We start from the raw sequence: 24,049 nt of genomic DNA, 5'->3' as shown, positions 1-24,049 counted from the left end.
AAAGGACTTTAGGAGATACAAGAAGCATGAAGAGGAAAAGGATTTTGAAATCTGAGAAGATTTGAATATCTTTGGAGGTCTGATGTAATTTTTTAAAAAAAAAATCTCTGTGTGATTAAAAACTGTAAGGAGGGGCACAGAATATGAAGAAATAGTAAGAGTGCTAAGTGCTCTACTCTGCACTGATGCGGCCTTACCTGGAGTACTGTATGCAGTTTTGGCCACCACAGTACAAAAAAGACATAAAGCTATTAGAGAGCATCCAAAGTAGGGCCATGAGAATGGTGAAGGGTCTGGAGGGGAAGCCATGTGAGGGGTGGCTGAGGTCACCTGGTCTGTTCAGCCTGGAGAAGAGGAGACTGAGGGAAGACCTCATTGCAGTTACAATTTCCTCGTGAGGAGAAGCAGAGGGGCAGGTACCAATCATAGAATCATAGAATCAGATGAAGAGATCGGTGCCTGCCCCTCCTCTTCCCCTCACAAGGCGACAGAGTCCCCAGGGAAGTGGTCAGAGCCCCAAGCCTGTCTGAGTTCAAGAAGCGTTTGGACAATGCTCTCAGGCACATGGTGTGATTCTTGAGGTGTTCTGTGCAGGACCAGGAGCTGGACTCGATGTTCCCGATGTGTTCTTTCCAACTCAGTATATTCTATGATTCTATGACTAGAAACATAAACTTTTCAGTGCTAAGAAGGACTCTTTTTTGTGTGATGCCTCAGTTGTGGTGTTATTGAGAGCATGGCATGAGCTTTTCCTAATACTGTCAACTGAAAAAAACCCCCTATATGTATCACCTAGGCTGATTGTAACAGATTTTGGGTTGTGCTCTAACGGAATTATATGTAGGATAATAAGTTTGAATCAACCTGAAATTTCAAATAGTTTTTAAGTTTAAAAAAGATTCATTCTTTGAGTATCTTTTCTCTCTTTAAAGCTTTGGTTGTCAATACACGTGTCTTTATTTTGAAAGAGAGTAGATAGTGATCTTTTGTGTGCCTCCTACTAGAAAATTTGCAAGCCTTCCCTTGCCAAACAATCCTTGCTGACATACTCTAACACTATTTAAAACCATATGAGTTTCCAAAGGGTGTGGTGAGGTTCTTGTATAGATATTATTGAGGCGTTTTGCTCCACATCTGCCAAAAGCAAAGGTGTGGTGGAATTTGGCACAATTCACCATACTTCATTATTACTTCTACATGCTTTAGCTTAGACACTGTAATTAATAAAGGTAATGTTTGTCCTGAGAAATTCTGCTCTGTTAAGAAGCGCAACACTTCTGAGAAAGGACTGATCTCTATATCTGAAGAGAGAGAGTTTATCTGTTAATGAATAGGCACGCTGTTTTCACATGTGCAAGGGTGCAGTTTTCCTTTGAGTGACTCAGGTGGTGAGCATTTTAAAAGTATCCCAGGTAGCAGTGACATCAAAAGTAGAAAGAGTGGCCTGAATTTCTCAATCATGATGCACAGTGCTGCATTATGAGTAATGATGTATATGTGGCTTGTGTGCACTTCAGCTGAAACTTGTCATTTTTCCGAAGAAATCTCTCAAAGGGTGTAACTATATGTCAGCTGCACAACTACTGAATCAGAAAGCTGATCCCTGCTTCCTGTTTCAGTTCAATAGTGCAAGATATGCCAAGTTATGGGATGAAGAATGTGAATATCAAGTTGATGTGTCTTCAAAACACATTTCTAAACCGGAGCCTTGTGCTGATGTGCAAGAACACAGAATAGAGGAAGGACTCTCTTTTAAGAAACCCATTTAAACATTTGCTCTTTTTTTCATACAGCTTGACTGTAGATATTCTTGCTTGGCAAAACAACCAGGATTTTCCCAAGGCAGTTGGTATTTTTAGGAATTTTTATCAGGAGAATTTTCCCATTACTCACTTAAGGAAGTGTAGAGGAAATCTCAGCTATTCACTGACTTGTTTGGCACTTGCTGGCCCTTCAGTTTCATGCCTTTTAGGCTAATCTTGGAACTGATCTGAACTATCTGGTTAAGTGCACATACAAAGGCAGTAATGCTTTGTCATGGAAGAGAGTAATCCCAAAGAGAGGGGCTTGGAATGGAATTTCCCCCTCAGACTGACAAGGACCTTCAGTGAGCTGGAGTGTCATTAGCATCACTTGAACATGTCTTATCAATGCCTTTGCCATTGCAAGATTCTTCCATCTTTCCATCTCTCTCATTCACTGCCTGTCGCACAAAGGATCTCAGACTCTTGAGACCTGACATCCTTTTATGTGGTTCAAGTTAGCAAGCTTTTAGAAATAGTGACCAAGGGGCAATTAATGACATGATAATGACAAGTAAGACAAGATGATCTCATGTTCGTTTCTGCTCTCTGGTAAAATAAGGTGGCAAGTTTTCATTTTGTTCCTCAACCTTTCTTGAGGCTTGCAAAAGTGTGAACTTGCAGGGTATTGCACTGAAGACCTTCTTTTAAACTATCCTGATGATTATCTGCACTTCTTTACCAAAGCATTTCCAAACTCTTTGGAGTGGTCCTTTCCATTTGTAATTCAGCTGCATGCAGAGCTTCATGGCTCCATTATCTTTTGGACTGGTATTTGTGGCTTTTTTAGATCTTTCAAAGCCAAAAGCAGAACTCTCTCTGCACAGTTTAAAACTAGTGCAGTTGTCCCTTCCATCTGCTTTAGGCTTTATTTTCTTCTTGATCTATCTCTGTTCCTTTTCTAGACCTTGGGCTTTATCTTCCTTAATATTCTTTATCTTTCTTAGTATCCCTTGCTTATGTGGTTGTTGTCTGGGAACATAGACTGACCAAGACATAGGTGAAGAATAATTTGAATTCAATGGTACAGAAGCAACATCAGGCTAAGGAAAGTTAGCAGGAGAAATGGAAAGTTAACAGAGGACATGTAAGGAGAGGCAGAGCAATTTCTCTCTGCTTGTGGCTGGAGGAATGGGCCCTCACCCCACCTCCTGCAGATGCAGCTGAGAAGCAGCTTGGACTCTGTAGCTGACACAGCATAATTGCATGGCAGATGATCCCTCAAGGCAGCAGGAGCAGTAACACTCTCCTCCCACTTTCTTCCTCTCCCTGACATTTCTCGTCTTAGAAACAAGTCTTGACCCCAGCCCTGCCGTCTTCCCTTACTGCCCAAAGAAGATTGCTGAAGGGCAAGGAGGAAAAAGGAGGTCATGGTGAGGGTGGGGATAGTCAGTGCCTTGGGGAAAGTGGTTAATGAACTACATCCAAGGGAAATGAGGCAGAATGAAAGAGAAAAGAGGGAAGAGGAAAGAGGAACTACTCCTACACACAGCTCTGTAAAGTTCAGTGATTCCTCCTCTGCCTCCTTTGTTGACTTTTAAATCCCTACCTTACAAAAACACTGACATCTCACTATTCTCCCACTCCATCCTGGCCTCTTGTCAGACCCACAACACTGGAATTTTACCTGTGTGACTAAGTCAGCCTTCCACTGTAAGGATTTGCTCACCTCCGGGAACCTGTTCCTGTTCTGAAGATGCCACTAATAGAATTTCATTGTTTGCCTGCAATGATTTTAGAGTGAGGCATGCTATTTCTAACATTTAGAAAAAGTAGGAAAATTATTAATAAATTGAAGAAATAAAAACATAAAATTAATTTGGAACAATTTCTTTTCCTGGGAGTAGAATGCAAGTGAGAGCATTTGTTCCTGTCTCAAGACAGTTGGACTATATGGTATTAAACTCTGTATCTTGTGATGTTTAATACTGTAACAGTGAGGAAAGAGAGGCCAGGTGCAAATGATATCTCACTGCTAATCCACGTAGAATAAAATGGAGATAAAGTATAAATTATGCTACTGGGACTAAAAATGTGCAGCACGAAACTGTCTATTATCTCACTTTTGCTCCTAAGCACTGTTAACCATGCTAGGAATTTGCTGTTCACAGAGTGACTAAACACTCCTAGGGATTTTCAGAGACATTCTATATTGGCTACAAGAGGGTAAAAGTGAGGGAAAACAATGAGAGCTTTTTGGACTCAGCAGGGGAGAATCAAAATGAAGGAATTGGTGGGACTCATTCACACACATGTCCAACTCTGATTTGGTGATAGAAAGCTAAGCTGGTTAGATAGATGACACCTCTTATACAATAGTGATATTTATGTGTATGTTTAAAATTAAATTAGTCAGAACATTGTGGAATCTCCAAACTTAAAGATATGCAAAATTTTGCTGGGAAGGGCCCTTAGCAACCTGGTGTGTCTTTGAAGTTAAGACCAGATGACTGTTAGCCTCCTATTCCAACCCAAATTGTTCTCTAACTCTATGAACTTCAGGACACCAGTTTTTGCAAATAACTGACTTTGTTCAGCTGAGTAATATTACTTTCATTCTTACGTATTAGAAGAATTAGTACTGGAATAAACAGTAAGGCCCCAAGATCACTTTCTGTCATCTCTGTGGAATTATCTTCCCATTGTAAGACCACAGGAAAGCAAGCAAGTGTGGTCTTATATCTGCACAACTCACTAATCCTTTGAATTAATTTTGTGTCTTTGCATGTGTGAAATTGCAAATATATATGGGGTGTAGTGGTAGAGCAGTAAAAGCCTCTAAAGATGGAGCCTAAAGCTGTGAGTATGAGCCTTCTTCCATACTTGAGCTGAAAGAAATACTGGGGGTAAATGAGAGGGCAATCTTCATGACACAGCAGAAGGCTGAAGTCTTTGTGACATGGTCCTAGTTTTTGCTTCTTTGAGGATGGAGAGAAGAAGCTATAGCCTCATCTGTTGGCACAAAGGAGAGGATTTGTTCCATGGTGGACAATGGGGGCCTGATATCTGGCATACAACTTGACATTAGGTCCAGGCTTGTTCCTTTATAGTCCTGTACTTTAGGTACTTCTTAATACAGAAGCTACAGTACCTCAGGTATGAAAGGCTGTTGAAAATTTTAGTGGTTAGACAGATATTTCTTTAAGATCTGAGAACTCCAGCATCCATTCCTTACTAGGATTGTGATTTGCCAAGTCCCAAAATGGTTTCAAAGTTTTCAGTCTCTGAAAATATGGGACTGGGAATGCATATTTCTTTTTTTGGTTTTGTTTTTGGGTTGTTTTTTTTGGAAGGGGATATTTATTTATTTTATTTTTGTGTATTAGGGATGGACAGACTGCACAGCTGGTTAAGGAAGTGACTATGGAGGACAAGAATATGGCTGCTTGTTGCTGTGCTGGCAGGAGAAGTCAACAGAAATCAGGAGACAGCACTGAAACTATTTGTCTACATACAGGAGCAAATGTACTTCTTTGTGTCTTCTGTTTGTGAAGAAGTATGTTTTAATTGATAAGAACTACAACAGCCTGAAAATAATGCAGTTTTAGAACAAATCTGCTGAAAGTAAGTGTCCTAAGGAATTTAGGTGCCCTATTTCTAAGTGGAGATCAACAGAAACTCCAGGTCAATAGTAAACACATTGTTAGCTCTCTTGCAATAAATTTCCCCATTTGTTATCTCTTGGCAAGCAATCAACTAAGATAAAGGAAAGTGAAGGAAAATATTTAAACTATTTACGCACTAGTGAAGGTGGTGTCATGTTATCTTCCTTCTTTTGCAAGACCGTGTTTGCTCCCAGCAAGTCATGCCCCTAGGTCCTGCCAAAGTATGTGTTATCTTGGAGGATGAAGGGGGAAAGCTAAAACAAGTAGAACAAGCAAAATACTGTCTGGTGGAAGTGAAAAAACATTCCACCACAGACCACCCAGCACTGATGCTATGCTGTACATACTGGGATCAGGAAAGAGCATAACCTTCTTGCAGTAACTGCATTTTCCAAAACCTTTCTCTTTCACTCTTCTGGTACTTCTCTGTGACAGTTCCTCACAGTTCTGTTTCCCTTCTTGCTTCAGTGACAAAGAGAAGAATAATTAATTCTGGAGAAAAACTAACTTGCCATAAATGTCATGTCTCTTAGCATGATTATTCTCTTCAGTTACTAAATAAAAGCCCGTAAAGTTTTACAAACCAGCCACAAAGATAACTGAAAAACTCCTTTCCATTTCCCATTCCCCTGGACTCTCTGAGGCAGTGCTGTGGTCTCAGTGGCATGTAGATTCTGCACATATCCAGCTGTCTTCCACACTGCTTATCAATATTGCATCAATATTGTAGCCCAGAGTTAGGACAGCCTCTCATTCCTCACTTCTCTGAAATCAGTGAACAAATTCTGATAAAAGAATCATAGAAACATAGAATATCTCAAGTTGGAAGGAACCAACGCCCTGTTCCTCGCAGGACTACCTATAAATAAACCATATGACTAAGAGCATTGTCCAGATGCTTCTTGAACTCTTAGAGGCATTGTACCATGACCACTTCTTGGAAAGACTGTTACAGTGACCAACCATCCTCTGGGTGAAGAAACTTTTCCTGATGTCCAATCTAAACTTCCCCTGATGCAGCTTCATTTCATATTTTCATGCCCCCACTGGTCACCAGAGAGAGATCAACACCTCTTCCTTCCCCCATTGAGGAAGTCATAGTCTGTGATGAGGTCACCTCTCAGCCTTCTCTTCTCCAAGGTGAACAAGCCAAATGACCTCAGCCACTCCTTGTAACTCTTGCCCTCGAGAGATTTCACCATCTTGGTCATCCTCCCCTGTACACACTCTGTTAGTGTGATGTTCTTACATTGAGGCACCCAAAACTGCACACAGTACTTGAGGTGTGGCCACACACAACCAGTTCAACGTAGAACAGAACAATCACCTCCCTCGACTGGCCCATGATGCTTTGCCTGATGCACCCCAGGACGTGGTTGGCCCTTTTGGCTTCCAGGGCACTGCTGACTCATATTCTACTTTCTATCAAACCAAACTTCCAGATCTCTTCCTACAGGGCTGTTCTCCAGCCTCTTGTCCCCCAACTTGTAAGCATAATAAGGATTATCCTATCCCAGGTGCACTTGAAATACTCCAAATGAAATGCATTTGCTTAAACATGTTTTTATTATGATAAAAGGAGCAAAAGAGTACATCTGCAAGACCCATTATATATGCATACATGGAGAAAATTTGAACAGCACCCTGCCATATTTGGTCATGATGATTAAGCCAAAAAGATTTAAGGAGAAATATGAATTATAAGATTCCTATAATGGATCTTCAGAAAGTGAGGAAGAGCCTTGCAGGATCAGGAGCAGAAAATAAAATCAATTGCTTTGTCAGAGTAAGTATGGTACCAACCATAACTACTGGTATGATAGTTTAGAGTTTAATCTGGGAACTTTCCAGTGACTATTGCAGAGAAGTCACCACAAAATTTGTTCATAGAGAAACCTGGCTTAATTAGAAGGATGCATTTTTTTTCCCCCCATAAATCTTCAGCTGATAAAGTGGGTTGTTTTCTCAGTGTGATGATTCGGCACTATTATTGTTAACTTGCACCAGAAACATCTCTGTTCATGCTCATGCTTTCTTTGGGTCCAATTTTCATTCCATTAACTCTTCATACACAAGTAAGTAATCCTTCCTCTGCAGGAAGGAAAGGCAAAGGGCCTCTGTTTTCATGGCATAATTTCTCTGCCCTAACTTCTTTTTTTTTCTTTTTTTTTTAATAAAGCCTTCTGGTTTTAGAAAATATGGATGAAAGAGAGAGTATGTGTTTCTTTTTACCCTTGATAATGCAGCATTTTGGGTCTTGCTATGAGAGACAGAAACTCTTTCAGCTTCCCTATCTTTAAGGTGAAAAGCATCTGCCAAAGAAGAAGATGCTGTTGCTTGGGTTGTGCTTGATCAAGAAAAGGAAAGGGTGGTCAGCCCTAAACTCTTCAGAGACACTTGTATCTTCCACCTCAGCTCCTGTTGAGCCTACCACCTTACTGCCTGCTTCATAGATTTCCACAGACGCCTCATGGAAGGCTGAAGACACCTTCAGGCTCTCTGCTGAAGAGATACCAGAGAGATTGGCTGATGAGCTGAATAGGTCAGTGATACCCAAGGACGTTAATACAGATGTAAGGTTATATTTTTCCTCAATCTTCATGCGAGGGAGATAAACTTTAATTTTCCTTTCTTCCATCTTAGTAGAACTGGTCCACTCCTTGAGATTTTCAAAGGTGATTGCAGTCTCAAGCTGCAAGAAGACAAGAAAATTAGACCTCTGGGATGACAGGACAACTTTTGTGGCAATGTAGAACTGTTTATGGGATTTTTCTCTTAAACTAACTGCTCTTGTCATAGTGTTTTCTAGGTGTATGCAGATTAATATGTCNCTTGCTTTGCTGTCCTGTTTCTATTTCTTTAATAGGCTCACTGCCAATTAATTTTCTTAATGAAATGGTTACTCAGCAAATTTCACCAAAGGTCTTGCCTATTTATCTTCTTTTCTTTAGAAATATATTCCAAAAATCATTCTGTACTTATAAGCTCTATCTACATTTAAGACTGTGAAGTAACAAGGTTTTGATGGTAGATTATTACTAATAGCTGAACGATCATTTATTACTGAAGAAATGTAGCTGTGTTCAAATGCCTCTTTTTTTTATAATTTAAATTCTTTGAGTTAGTGTAAAGTCAATTCAATGAACTCTGATTTATTACATCACTTTTCCTATTCAAACTGCAGTCCTCCTAATGGCAATATCCCATGACTGTATTCTGTTCATATCAACAATAGTATGTCATACACATTTTGCTTTCTGAAACTGCTTTAACCATTCCAGTACTCCTCATATTCAGTTTTTAGATACCTTAATTTTTGAAGGTATGAAGGAAGCATGTTGAATGCTGTCAAACCAAGTAATAATTATGAATAGTCAAGCTAACATGAATTTCGCAGGAAGGTCATCAGTGTGCAGGAATGGAGATATAAAACCTTTGGAGTTCAAGCTGCTGGCGTAACAGCTGCTTATCTGAGAAGAATGTGTTCTGCAGTGACAAATAGTTAACCCACTATAGCAGTTCCTTAAGCAATCCATGCTCATCACAAACTAATGGAGGACCACTGAGACAGCTGCATGCTTCTATGCAACAATCCCATGTTGCCAGTATTTAGATCTGTGCTTTAAGACAACTTTATCATGAAGAGCTTTTCAGCACCTAAATTTCACCATTTTTATGGTTTTCTGAAACCCAACTGCCAGGGTCATACCTGCTCCAGGCCAGAGATGTCATCAGGCAACAGCACCCACAGGCTCAGCTGCCCACTGGCATATGGAAGCTCCAGGATCCTAATTTTCTCAGAAGTAATCTCTGCTACTCTAAATGAACCAATCTGGAACATCATCTGCACGGGTTTGCTTTCTTGCTGCAAAACCAAATAAGATAATACAGTTTTCACAAAGATCATTCTTAAAGTGTAGAAATGTCTGCTTATGGTTTAAAATGCTAATTGCTCCTGTTCAGGAAGGATATATAACAGCTTGTCTACTCCCTTCATAAATTCTAGAAGATGACACCTTTAAGGTGATCTATGCACACATACCTCAGTAATTCTGAATGGCACTGTCTGGATGTCTTCATCCTTAAATGCTTTCTCCCACAGTCCTTTGAAGTAAATGGCATTGACAAGGACCATATCAGTCTCTGGATTCACAGAGCTTGGCTGAAGGATATTTTTGATCATTCCTGTAAGCATACAGAGGAAAAGAGAACATGTGTAACATACCTGTGTATAACACACCTTACTTGGCAATCACAACATTAAATGAAGGGTAAAGATTTTGTGGAGAGAAGAGTGTAGGGCAGGGACATTGTTTTGGTTTTGTAGCTGTTATCTTGTACTTCCATGGTTGATTTGCTCACTGCTGTTGGCAATGGCTGTATTTTTCCTCACTATAATGAGTTATAGTGAGGGGTATAAAACCCAGAGATCTACCTGTTACAAAATGAGTATATTTTGTGACAATGGGAGGAACTATTGGAACCTTTTATCCCAGGATGGTTTCCAAATCAAACATTTAATACTTTTTGCTTCAAACCAAAGTTGAAACATTAGTGTCAAACCACTTGTCAATGTGTACAAAGCATATTTTAGTGCTGTCCCTTTTATCAAGACTGGAAGTATTACATATCCACAAAGCACCTACAGATAAAGAGAGCCTTCTAAAATGCTATGTCTGAGGAAAAAATATTCATTAAATGATAGTTCTATATTGGGAACTGATCTATTATCCAGGAGAAGGAGCAGAGGGAGAGGTTTTAGAGTTTTTTTCTCCTTCTTATATGCTATTCAAACATAGTGACAACTACCTATGCTGATAGTTGGCTTCCTCTTACCATTTGTCTGACTTTCAACCCAGGAATTTATGAGCTCTCTGGCTTGTTCTGCAGCTGTTTGAAAGTTGATAGGTTCCAAGCCTCCCTTATACAGTTCCTTAATACATTGTAAGTATTCCTGCAAAGGAAGAATATGCCATTTTCAGAGCAGAACGTCAAAGCATTTTGCAAATGTAAAATGCAAGAATGAAATTAGCAGATGTTAATAATCTGCTTGTTAAGGCTAATCAGTAAGCCGTTATTCTAGTTCATAAGCATCTTAAGATTTTACATTCATTGTTTCAAGCAAGAGTATCTGCCCACATTTTTAAAAAATATTTTCTGGAATTTAGTTTGGTTAGAAAATGGCATTCATTTCAGTTAAGTATGGATTTTTTTCCATTTTTCCCACTTTTAAAATTTTTATTTTTCAATGGTATTTCCTTCTAATTTCAAAGTAAATGTTCCTTTCAGTGGAAAACATTGGAATATTTTTGAGAATCTGAAGTTATTTTTCAGGGTTTTTTTCAAGCTGAGAAAACAGTTGGAGTTAACTTTTACCAACAAAAATTACCTTTATTAATTATACTTTGACTTGATTGGATTGTTATGATACTTTGCACAAAAAAATGTACAAACATCTTTTTCACTAGCCACATTTTTTCTCAAGACTGTCAAGGGTTATGGCTGTGATAGAGAGAAGTCATGAATCCTTTCTTCTACATGGAAGAAAATTTCTTTTGCAGAACCTAGACTTCTGACAGTGCTTTTTGCATTACAGAAAGGTACAGCTTTGACGTGAAAATATATTCAGATCAGATCTTAGAGCAACTCACCGGCAGGATTGGGTACTTCTCTTCAGCATAAAGTCTGCTGGCAATGCCAACTGTATAATTGTCACTTGGTTTGGTGATTTGGGTGAATATGTCTTTAAGTGAAGTGTGGATGCTCAGAGATGTGCCGCACTGCATCGTTGACAGGAACACAAATAAAAAGACAGATGATGTTATCCTAGTTTTAATAATTAGTGGGTTTTATATGCTATATGAAAGGAGTAGAGTAGTTCAGACACTTCTGCTTGTAAAACTGTTTATCCTGAGCCTGGTTGCTATAACTATGATGATATAGTGTTTTTGTAATATGTACAATTCCGTGCTGGGTTTCTAACTGTAATTTCCTCATAGCTTTCTCAGGGGGACTCTTAATTACCTGCTACAGTAGTGTAGCTCCAGCAGATCAGATAAGCTTTCCTCCATTCCCAACCAGTCCCATTAATCCAGTAACATCCGGCTACCTTGCCTTATCATATAAATATCTGTAATTTTGCCGTATTTGCCCAATATTATGGTAATGGGTTTCATTTTATGCTTGTTCTGAATCCTCAGTTACCTGCCTTCTCTGTTCTTATGAATGTAGTGTTCCCCCAAATGCTGGATGCAGAGCACTAACTGCTCGCTGGAGAAGGGTTTGAACTGCCAAGAGACTGTTTTATCTGATAGTTTTTGCTCCCAGGAGAAAGGGACACAGAGAAGGAGATGAATTTTTTCTGTACCTGAGATTCAATACTCTCTCCAAATCCTGGGATTTTATCGAAGTGAACAGCCTGTAATTGAGAATAACAGTAGTTGAAATAACAGGTATGACAAGAAAAAGGTTATGCAACTGATATTAACACATAAGATTTGAAGCAAATGTATTGGCTAACTGAGAAGCAGGATGACTCAAAAAGTGCAATCCATCTGTACCATCTGTGAATAGCCATGCCTGCTGTTGCCTGTGTGGATGATGTTTTTTCTATTGAACAACTAGGAATCAGCTCCAGTGTGTGCTATCAATAATACCAATTTCTTCTAGGTAACAAGCCAGCTACTCTCTATGGAAGTAGTGAGAGCTGTAGGAAATACATTAAACACTTCTCAGTCTGGAGATATTTTGGCTCTTTCCCTAGAGATTTTCACCTCTCCTTGCTCCAAATAAAGGACCACTACAATGTGTTGTTGTCTTTGAGAATCCTGTTGCTAACAATGTTAAAATTTAAATCTGTGAGTTTGAGGTGACCACAGATTTTGATAACTCTGGATCTACATTTTTTAGCCTCTGATTTATGCAAGGGATGCTATATCATTAAGTGCTGTTGAGCAGCAGGAGGGTTTAAATCCTTAATTGTAGCCTCACCTTTTCTATCTGAGCCTTGGTGTTATCTCTTGCACCTAGGTAGACCATGGACAGAGCTGAAATGATGGTCACAGGGGAGTAGAAGATGTTCTCCCGGGGATGCTGGATTCTTAGCTCCTTGAATACATCACAACAAAACTCCACGCTTAGTGGACCAATGGAGCCCATTGTGAAACCAGTATTGTCTAGAGCAGAAGTACAATAACAATGTAATGGCATAGCATACAAACACAGCAGGTTTAATAGCAGTTTTCGAGCAAGGAAATATAAACAAATGGTTTTGAAATCATTCTGTGGTAACATGCCTACTGTTATTCTCACCTGTCATGAATGTTAGAAACTCTGAATTCATAAATCTGTTTCTTTTTACATTTGTATCATTGCCTTTTTGTAACAGTTCCTCAGAGGTCTTAAGGCTGTTTACCTTTTCAAAGCAGTAAAACAAGAGTTGCCTGTACTTATTTAATTCACTGAAGGCTAGAATTCCTTAGTACTTTGTAGTAGCTTTGATGAAAACAAGAAAATATTACCTCTGATATACTTGCAAAGCTGGAAATTTAAGTGCAAATTACGTTAGACTTGCTCTAATTTTGGACAGATATAAGTAAAATCAGAGGTTGGATGGCTATTTTTGTTTTTTAAAAGTAAGTGCAGTAAAATATCTATTTGTTTCACAGTACTTACTGTCAGTAGATCTTCAAAGGCCTGTAGCTTTACCTTTGTTTTAGTAATGGAAGTATGGATAGGCGATATAATTTGTCTAAGGTACAAAGTCTAGGAGCAAGACTGATGCTCAAAATTTGTGTTTCATCCTATTGTGCTTTCAGATACAGCTTGCTTTGCTTAAATATTACTACACTATAACCTTCCTGAGAAATTAAATTGTGTTAGTGGCATTCAGGTAAAAGAGAAAGGCAGATATGACAAAATAGCTATGTGTACAGTCATTCAGCACAATTAAATGAATATTTGTTTGTGACATAGACCAGCAAAAGCTTTATGTTTGTTTCTCTCTGAGGCTGCTCTAAAGTGCTGGATGGTATAAGTCCTGTCTAGCCACTGTGCTTATATAAAGCACAGCTTCTGAGGTCAGCATGGATTTAGTTTCCATCTTATGATTTATAGGAATTTCGAAAGTTTGTTGTTTTTCAAAATCCAGCCTCTTATGTAGGAGCTAAATGCTGGGATCTCAAGTTTATCTTTGTAGTCTTAAGCTCCACCAAGGTTTTTTTGTGACTGTACTCTTGGATATACACATACACTCACACACATATTTCTCTCACTTTCCTTTCTGTATACATGTTCCCATTTATAGGTTATTTAAGAATTGTACATCTGTACACCCACACACCTTTTTATCTCGTGTAGTGTTCACCAGCTATATTTTCCAGGGATGCAACTGTTAGAGAAATTTCACACTAAAATAAACTTATCAAATTCACTGTATGGCACAGTTTTTCTCTCAGGGCACTCTATTGAAACCAGAGGTCAATGAAGCAAACTTATTATTTGACTGCCAAAATCAAACTTAAAAGATACCAAATGGTAGGATAGGATGCTCTGAAATAAAATCATATTTTAAGCACAAAATAATATTTGAAGCACAATGAATAACTTTTAAAAAATCTCAAAAAAAATCCCAGATACTCAGATTTTACACATAATAAAATATTGTGGAATGCATGCACACAAGTGAGACTTGTAGAGACTATCATGTAAATATTCTGTCCTGAAAAATGCTTTCTAGAGTAAAGATATGAAACACAGAACAATATTTACTCTCTTTTTCAGTTTAGCCATAATCCTGAAATAATATAGTAAGAAAGTAAATTTTCCTAGAGAAATACTTACCTTTTGAGTTTCAACACCAGTAGTAATACAGCTTTCCAGCTGTATGTAGACATACTGGCTGAGCCCTTGGGAATTTATACAGTCTGAATTATGAGCCACCCACTGCTGCCTTTCAGAAGTTTGATCCTTGACACCATAAAAATAATTTAATGGTATTAGGTCAGTTTTTTTGTTTCAGTGGGTTTGTTTTTGATTGAAGGGAGAGCAAATATTAGTTTTTTATTCTATACAACAGGGCTTTCCATCAGTACATCAGTACCATTAGGCTGAAGAAAAAACTGGGAAATAATGCTCATGTTCCTTAAAGCCTCATTTGCAACTAGGTACTGGGATGGCAGTAAAAACAAAAAATGTGAACAGCTTAGTGGTGGAGCACATAATTAGCAGTTATTAGTCAACCTGTCAATAATTAGTCAAATTGTTATTCTGGTTGTAGTTACAGACCAGAACTCTCTATCAATTAATCCTTTCTGAATGCACAAAATGCACCCAAGTCATGCCAAACAGAAGAAAAGGAGAACAGGTCTTGGCCTATTAGTCTACTAACAAAACTGGGGAACTAAAGAAGGGTGCATGTGAGAAAACCAGTTAAGATGAAAGTTAAAAACAGGCCCATTTTCTTTGAAAAGCTGGGATGTTTAAAAAAATCTTTTAGTGATTGTGGTTTTATAGCAAACTAGTTTATTCTCAGGGCTTTAATAGCAAAACATAGCTTTCGACAAAGTAAAAATATCCAAGTGTGTTTGTAGTATACACTTACAGTGTCTCTCTCAGATCTTCAAAGAGTAACTTAATGGCCTGACAGAGGACAGAGGAACTGTGAAATCCAGCTAGAGGAGTGTTCATGCTCCGTGGGACAATCATAATATACAATAGCAAATATATTTCAATTATAAAAACATTTCAGTTATAAAAGCTATTGTTCTGTATTGAAATAATAGAAGGGACAAACAGTAAAGAAACCATTTTGACCTCTGTAAAGTACTATGTGATTTTAAAAAAAGGAGGAGGGAAAATCCCAAAGTCTGTATGACATAAGTCTTTCCAACATATGGGACATGACTGTGATCCCTGTTAAGAAGAGGTAGGCTCCTGTACTGCTGTCAAAAGTTTAAGCAGTGCAGTGTTCTTTGTCTCAGTTTGATTTATTTTGTAAAAATAAACATGGTGTAGAAATCTACATTCTCCTTGATAGCAGAGTTGTTATCACCAAGGCAATCTGAGGGCTTAAACAAGACAAGATTGTAGTGGAAGTGTTATTTTTCATTAGATCTCCACTCCATAGGTATCAGCTAAGTGTTTTGGTTTAGTTTGGGGTTGGTTTTTTTTTTCCCCACAGGTAGGTTGGCAGATACATATCTATACTTAAGCACAGAATAATTCTTACTTTTTTTTTAAGTCAGACCTACTGCTTCTGTTTCAACCTTTAAGAAGGCATAAAAAACTCATCTGCTTTTTGTGATGATAGAAGTGCTCCTCAAAAAAAACATTATCCTTACCTATAAAATATATATTGGTATGTGAATGGAGAAAAGGAATGGAGAATGAGTCTTGCAGGTGCGTTGTCAATCAAAAATCTACACCATCTGTTCTATCAAACACCAGTAACAAGTTGTGTACATTTATTCTACTTGGCTCTTCATATCTGTTTGTTAATATACAGATCAATGTAGACCAGATGATCCTGACACACTGTGATATCCTAGTGACGTAACAAGGAAAAGGAGGATGGTTTTACCTCTCACCAAGGCAAGGAACTGTTTACCAAACAGTCAGATGCTGGAGAAGACATCTAGCCTTAAAGGGATGCTTCCAGATACTTTACAGTGTCTGGATGATGCCTGCAGTCATATGGTTTATATACAGGTAGTCCTGCAGAGGTGGACTTGATGATCCCTTTCAAGTTGAGATATTCTGTGATTCTTTGAATCTAATAAGCTGTTTTCTCACACTATTTAGAGTGAGCCTCGGATTTGTGCCACTCTTTTCAGTCTTCATCCCTTTTTTATTTAGGGCCACTTTGTGTTCACAGGGGTTTAGTTCTACTTCTACCACACTGGTCTTCCATTGCTGCATGTAAGAGTTGGCTAGCATATTTAACTCAGTGAAATCTGTCCTTCTAATGTCCTTCAAGCCTCTCTGCTGAACAACCATGACCCCCTTTCCTTAATCTGGCCTGAATTACAGAAGTGTCCAGACCTGTGTCACAAGCCCAGCTCATCACATATGGCCTGTATTTTAGTACCTACAAACATGTCCAGGAAGCAGCTGCAGTTTCGTTGATGATCATTTTTTCACACCATCACAGTACCAGTATAGACTTAAAATTATCCCAGTGGTGATATTTTTATACCTGGTGAACTTGACTTCTGTATAGTGTCTTGGTTCCAGACCTGCAGAACAGCTTTGCTTGTGTTGGATGCAGTGCTCTGGTTCATGAGTTATACAAAATCCATATTGTCTCTCCAAGAATTGGAGTTTCAGGTTCAGAACACATTCACAATAAGCAAATACGTGGAGGATAATAAGCTCCGCTTTTATAGCGTATGATAAAGGGATGCTGTGCTGTTTCTTAGAGGTCTCTTGTGGTTTTCTGTGCTGAAACTGATAATTAATTGCAAGCCAGTTTTAAGCAACTGAATATACTCATGAGCAAATTTAGAACTGGATCAGAGCAGACCATCAGCATAGCATCAACACACGGGGGTCTTGTACAGTTTGCTTGACATGGGATCTAGAGAGAGTAAGCAAAACTTCCTGCAGTTGAAGTTTACCTGGGACAACTGGCAATGGATTGCCCTGTCCAACACAGCTGTGCAAAGCAGTACAAACAGTTCAGTCCCACGTCCTTGTTTGACAATGCTTGTCCCAAGAAAGAGGTCAGCTAAGGCTCTCTTGCCCTTTCCTCTACCAGGCATTTAATTGTGGAGCTGTCCCTAAACCAATAGACTCTTGAGTACCTGAGCCATGAACAACTGAGAGCGTAAAAGGCAATTCATACTCAAAAGGATATGAAGTCCAGGTCAGCTCATCCAATCACAAAAACCTATGCAGAACTCAAGATTTTGTTCTCCTCCTTGTTCCTGCTCTTTTGCCAGTAGGAAGGAGCATGTTGATTGTTTTGTGTTTGTGTTCATTTCACATTGTGACTCTGGAAGCTGTCTTTCAATCAGGGGCAGAGGCAACCATTCACAGAGGGATAAATCATCTAGCAATTGTAGCTGCCTGTCTAACTGCTTATCATTGCAGACCTAGGTGCTGTAGCTATCAATGATGACTTCTTTCTCAGTTGTTCCGTGGGACTGTTTTTTCCCCAATACAAAGCATATGAGGTGTGTGGTCAAGCTCCTTCAGACAGGTGCTCATAGCCCACAAGGCACCTTTCTGCAGCAGCTCTTTACCATTCTGGAGATGTACATTGTTGCCTGCAGTGCTGCCTTGATCTCTCACAGGCTATGATAGGGCATTTATCTTAATTGTCATTGCAATATCCCATATGACATCTTACACTGCTTTTAACCTGACATGGGCTCAGACTTCACTGTGTAGCTGATGATTTCCTAACGCTCCCCCATGGATATTTGATCTGATATAGATTAGTTTGACCTTCGTGGTGTAACTTTTAATGATCACATCCCCCAGGCTAGCAATGGTTTGGATGGCAGTATTTGTCTCAGATCCTGAAAGTCATCCTTGCTATGGCTGAATGAGTTTTAGCCCCACATACATGCAAAGCCTTTCACTTGCCATATATCTTGCTGTGGAAGCAATATACAGTGTCTCTGATGATGAAGATGCCTTCATTCTGCCTGAGCTCAAATGCTAAAAGAAAGCGTACAAGAGTTGAAAGCAAGGAGAATCCACCAGGCAAGAGTATGGGAGCTTTTCCGCTGCATGAAGGAATGGAATTTGAAAAGCAAAAATTGTGCTGGAGGGAAAACTGACAAGGGATGTGAAGGGCAGTAAGAAAAGCTTCTTTAGATAGAACAACAAAAAGACTAAGGAAAAGTCAGAACAATTGGAGAAGGTTCCTGATGATTTGAAAAAGTGACTAATTTTCAGAAAGATAAAATGAGAGAATTGAAGAGACTACAGATCTCTGCAGTCCCTGAAAAGGTATAGTATGCTACTGCAAGGCACTAAGGGTTAGTATTCATTATTATCTGCATCAAGAAAGATACTCAGACTCTGTAAGATATTGCTTAAAATACCATTTATTGCGGCTAATATTAGAAGGAAAAAAGATAACATAGGTTACATTCCCTCAACCCCAAGTTGTGCAATATTTGACAGACCGCCAGTCAAGGAATGGCATGCAGTGCAGGAACCATCCATGGAGATAGGTGTTCACTGACACTGTGGTCTTTAGAGCTCTTTCAGGAATTTTTAAAGAAGAAAACCATTAACTTCTACTGTGAAACAATAGGATGTTCATGAAAACTTGCCACTTCACTTTACAATCAATACAAGGACACAGGGAGTGTAGTCACTCATGACAAGTGGGAGGAACCTGCATGTTCCTTCCTTCTGGCTTGCATGCAAAGTTCATCCTTCAGCCCAGGGCCATGTGTAGCACAGCACTGAACGGAGAACAACCTATATGCTTGGCAAGCACAGGCCTGTGCTTTCTTCTATCAACTGTTACGTGGGTCCTTGATGCACCTTGATGGACAATTGTATTCAAGCTCAAATCCCTACAGAAGGCTTCAAAGCAAAACCTCCTGGGAGCATTTTGAGACAAGGAATAAAAGATGATGGGAAAACAGCGCACAGATTTTCCAAGGGCAAATTTCTCCTGACCAGCCTCATCGACTTCTAGGATGGGACGGCTTCTTCTATCTACAAGAGAAAAGCAGAGGATGTTCTATACTCTGACTTCAATAAGGCCTTCAAAATGATCTCCCGTAATATCCTTGTCATCAGATTGGAGACCTATAGGCTGAGCATGCAGGCAATGTTTTTGGTGTAAAGTTAACTGCCAGGAGCAGCAAGAGCAGGCTTGTTCCACGAGGACAGTGAGCCAGGCCAAAGGTCAGCACCAGAGTGGGCAGAGCCCTCACCAGCCAGTGCCACAGCACAATATCTGACCACAGGAAAGCAGAACCAAATGCAAGTAACAGGATCCATCAACAGCCATGGGCACAGCAAGAGAAGAATCAGGACCAGGGCCCATTTACAGAGGCTGGGGCTAGGGAGCAATGAGAGCTGCATGTGGGATGGGAGACTCACTGACCAGGGCCCAGCCCCAGAGCATCTGAGGAAGGGAAATAGGACAGACTCTGAAATGGTGACAGGTCCAATGAAGCCTGCAGATCATAAGGCAATATAGCAAGAGGCCAGGTCCAAAACCAAGCTGGGAAGTCATTTCCACAAGTGAGGGCTGGGATCAGATCTAGTGACTACCAGACAGGCCCACAGTGACAGAGCAGGCTCAAAGGCGAACGAGGAAATCAGTCCACAAGTTGGGACCAAGAGTGTCCATGGCCAGGCAGGGCAGGGCTGTGGGGAACAAGAGAACAGCCCTGATGTAGTGTTGCTAGTGCAGGGGCTGATGGCTCCAGGAAGGTAACATGAGATCCTGAGCTGTGGGCAGGTGGGGGATGCCCCACGGGGAGGTTAGGACCAGTGAGGGTTGTTAATGCCCTCAGGGCTCGGACCAGCAGCCTCCCCTCCAAGGATGGTGTGTCCTTGCTCCTGGGCTAAGGAGAGACATGCTTTAGAGTGAATTAATATGTCCCTGCCCTTTATATACTTAAATCATAGACTGGTGCTCAAGGTTCTGAAAGATATTTTTTGGTTTATAACAGCCAAGAGGTGGTGGAGTCACTGTCCCTGAAGGTGTTCAAGAAAGGACTGGATGTGGCACTTAGTGCTCTGGTCTAGTTGACAAGGTGATTATTGGTCAAAGGTTGGACTCTGTGATCTTGGAGGTCTTTTCCAACCTAAATGATTCTGTGATTCTGTGATTCTGTGACTTGCTTTAGAGTGACCCCATCGCTGTGGGATATTGGTCAGTTGTTTCAGTGGACATAGAGCCAAGGCAGGGACAGTGGAAATAGACATGGCATGAGAGGTTGGGAGCTGAGTGAGGTATGGCTCCAGAAACTGGTCAACAACAAGCCAGGGGAAGGAGGGTCTGGCTGGGTGGAAGGGGGTTCACTTAGAAGCCTGAGTCTTAATAACAGGTGAGCATGATGGGGAGATCAAGAAGATTTGTAAGGAAAAGACCCTGTGTGACCAGAGACTTGGGCTCCTCAGTGCTTGGCAGAGGGCTCAGGGCGGCCTGAGACTCACTGTAGTGGAGCAGCGAGGACCAGCTTCTCCCCAGGGAAGGACAAACCAGGAGGCAAAGGGGATCCCACAGCTGGCAGTGCAGGAGCTGAGAAGAGCAGGCCCAGAGATCACAGGCAGTCCAGATCACAAGGCAATGTCATGGCTATGAGGCAGGTCCTAAGACACACCGCAAAGTCAATTCACACATCAGAGCTAGGTCCAGGTCCAGCAATCACAAGGCAGGGCCAAGGTCACACTAGGAGTCCTTGGCCAGGAATGGGCACAGCTGTGTTTGAACTGGAGATTGATATACTGCTGATGTAACACAGAGAGGAACTGAAAGTCCAGAGCATAGCTTAGAGCTCCTAGGCCTATAGAGAACCTCCAGATATGGCTGATCAGGTCTATTAAAGCTCTTTAGTGCATTTAGTGCATTCTGTCACCCACTTATAAGCAAAAGAGATGGACCTGGAGACAGGGCTACAAGTCTGAGGTCTGTGAGGAGGCAGGCCTAGAGATGGTCATCTGCAGTCCACTTCAGGCAGGGAATGAAATGCTAAGGCTAGGCTGAAATAGGCTTCTCTTGTGGGGAACAGCCTTGACTTGAGAAGTTTCATATAATTTCTTGCTGATGAACAAAAATTTTTTTGTTCTTAATGTGGGTATTGACCAAAACCAATGTAACAACCTATGAAACAAACAAACCTTTCAACCTGCTTCCCCACACTCAACTTCAGTACAAAAAATCTGTGCTAATTAGTTTCATCTTCTCAGTGCTTCCCACTCCCTTTGGTGTAGCAGCAGGTAATGGAAGATATTGGGGTTGGTATATAACTGTTTCTATCTGCCAGTTGTTGCTGCTCACTTTTATCCTGTGAAAAAAAAAGAGTAAAATAGTCTGCTCCACAGGCTGAGTTCCACAGGAATGTCCTTATTTCAGTCTTTCAGGGGTGTCATTACCCTGACATAGGTTACCTGTGGCTGCAGTCCTTCAGAGGTGCCTCCCAAGAGTGTGTCTTTATTTGAGCTCTTAATAACATCTCCTTCCATGTGTCTTTTGTTGTGTTTCTCTAAAGACGTTTCTCACATTTCTGTTGCCATCCTTTCTTAAATAGACTTGAGCAGAGGTGCCATATGCTCCTCTACTGAAAATTCAGCATACAATGAGTTCTTTTCATTCATCATAGGACAGTTCGTGTTCTCCTCTCACAAAGACCATGCCTAGTACCAAAATGGTGCCAGTGCCCAATATAGGCTCCATACCCATAGTGCAGAGGGTATTGGGGAAATCTCCTGCTGGGGCTGGTCGCACTGTCAGGGCTCTGACATTGGCCAGTCCTGGAACTTAAATAGGTGGTAATATTTTCTATATATTTATTACCTCTCAATGGATTTCTCTTCCATGGTTTTGTCCAGTCTCTCTCTAAAGTCATGTAAAATTTTATCATCTCCAGCATTCTTTGGCCATGAGTTCCATCATTCCAATACCTGTTCATTTTCATCTACCTCTATCTTCTGCGGTTTTTTTAACTGCTTTCTACTAACTTTTTAAAATACCATTATGTGTCAGAAGATATACTGAATAGCCAATCTCTGTCATTGTCTTCATATAATTCAGGACTTCAGAAACCTGCTGTTGAAAACATCATTCCTCTCCTAGGAGTTTGACTGCCTGGGCTTAGGCACATCTAAAGCAACTGCCAAGCTTTGTATCAGAGCACTGTTTGTGATAGAGCTGTGAGATGCCTCCATGGGGTTGCCTACATCCCCCTCACTTGAGAGAAGAATTTAAACTTAGTCTCTTGATTGTGGTCCTTGGTAGCTTTCATGCCTGTGCCTGGCCATGAACCTCACAAAAATGTACCCCATGATGTACTACTGCAGGTATTTATTTTGGACACAAGTAAGAAAATTATTAAAGGGCATTTTATTGGAAATAACATCGGAGGGAAAAAGGAGATAACATAGATAATTTCCCTTCCAATGGTAGGAACCCCAAGCAGTGCAGCACTGGATGAATCTTTATTCAGGGCATAGAACACTGCATATCCTGTGCATGCAGAGGTTCTCTGGTTGTGTGATCTTTACACTCTTATAGGTATGTTCTTAGAAGTAAACAACTCTTTATCATTTATCATTTCTACTAATGAATAACAGTATGACAAAATCACAGAATCACACAATATACTGAGTTTGAAGGGACCCACAGGGATCATCAAGTTCAACCCACAGCCCTGCACAGGACCATTCCCAAGAGACACACCGTGTGCCTGAGACTATCATCTAAATGCTTCTTGAACTCTGCCAGGCTTGGTGCTGTGACCACTTCCCTGGGGAGCCTGGTCAGTGCCCAACCACCCCTCTGGGTGAAGACCCTTTTTCTAATATCCAATCTAAACCTCCCCTGACACAACTTCAGGTCATTCCCTCAGGTCCTGTCACTGGTCACCACAGAGAAGAGATCAGTGTCTGCCCCTTCTCTTCCTGCATTGTAGACTGTAATGAGGTCAAGGATGTGCTGGCAGCATCATCACCAGGTGCCAGTTTGGGACCATCTACAAGCCTCTCCATTACCATTAGCAGCTAAAGTTTAGCCCACAGCCACATGATGTGTTCAGCACAGTATAGTCCAGGACACCAAGCAGTATGTACAGCATAACTTAGCATGAAACAGCACACATTGGTCAGCCTGATCAGGTCCATTTTTATGTGGATCACTAATTCCTGATGTATAACAGTGTTCTGGTTAGGGCCGTTACAGACCATGATGTGTGGACTTAACCTCCAGACTTGATATTTGACCTACCTCATCACTGCAGACTTGTTCGAGAATTAGTGGACTGTAGCAAGAGTATAGGGAACTTGAGCACTGAATACCTTATGGGGGATGCCACTGCCCTGCTGGCCTTGCTGTCGTCTGTTGCCCTGGGTCTGCTTCCTTTGCCAAGCAGCCTCACCCCTGTTGCTCCTTGAAAATCCCCTCTCTGCTGCCTCTTTTCCAGATGGAAAAATCTTATCTCACTAGTCAGAAGAAAACTGAACCACTGCTCTGTGTCAAAGCCTTCCCAACATACATGTAGCTTCCGTTTTTGTTCAGCATGCTGTGTTTTGTCAAATACCATTTGGGGTCCCAGGACAGCTTTGCCCTGGAGTCCAAGAGGTTCTCTGAGTGCATCTCCTCTGAGGACTCTGTTACAGCATACTGCCTGCCAAATCTTGTGCTTTCACCCTTGGATTTGGTTTGCTTAGGAGAAGGTAGGCCTATCTTGCAAGTCAAATATGCAGAGGGATGTGGAATGGTCCCAGACAATTATATTCCCCACCGGGCAGAGAAGATATGCCATCTCTAACCCTTCCCCAAATGACATGAGAAGGAAAGGGACACTTGGTTCACAGAGCATATTGAGTGCTGCCTTTATGTGCATGTCTGTTTTTATTCCACAGACCCCTGCCAGCACCGTGTATCCAGAACAACACTGCACATAGTGAAAACAGAGTGTAGTGAATGGACAGATGGTATGGCAATTT

At 40.7% G+C, this 24,049-nt stretch overlaps 1 protein-coding gene across 1 annotated transcript; it reads right to left on the bottom strand.

Moving 5' to 3' along the window:
* Positions 1-7,038: 7,038 nt before the first annotated feature.
* Positions 7,039-15,809, bottom strand: LOC108504099 (ovalbumin-like). The gene is made up of 9 exons (XM_017828724.1): positions 15,748-15,809; positions 14,249-14,374; positions 12,398-12,582; positions 11,775-11,825; positions 11,059-11,187; positions 10,244-10,361; positions 9,450-9,592; positions 9,117-9,272; positions 7,039-8,099 (listed from the first exon to the last, which is right to left on the bottom strand). The coding sequence occupies exons 3-9, from the start codon at positions 12,563-12,565 to the stop codon at positions 7,704-7,706; spliced, it is 1,161 nt and encodes a 386-aa protein (XP_017684213.1). The 5' UTR covers positions 12,566-12,582; positions 14,249-14,374; positions 15,748-15,809; the 3' UTR covers positions 7,039-7,703.
* Between the last annotated feature and the right edge of the window lie 8,240 nt (positions 15,810-24,049).

The sequence above is a fragment of the Lepidothrix coronata genome, unplaced genomic scaffold (assembly GCF_001604755.1).
Source record: "Lepidothrix coronata isolate B3197 unplaced genomic scaffold, Lepidothrix_coronata-1.0 Scaffold152, whole genome shotgun sequence".
Classification (NCBI taxonomy): Eukaryota; Metazoa; Chordata; class Aves; order Passeriformes; family Pipridae; genus Lepidothrix; species Lepidothrix coronata.
This window is presented reverse-complemented; position numbering and strand designations above follow the sequence as displayed.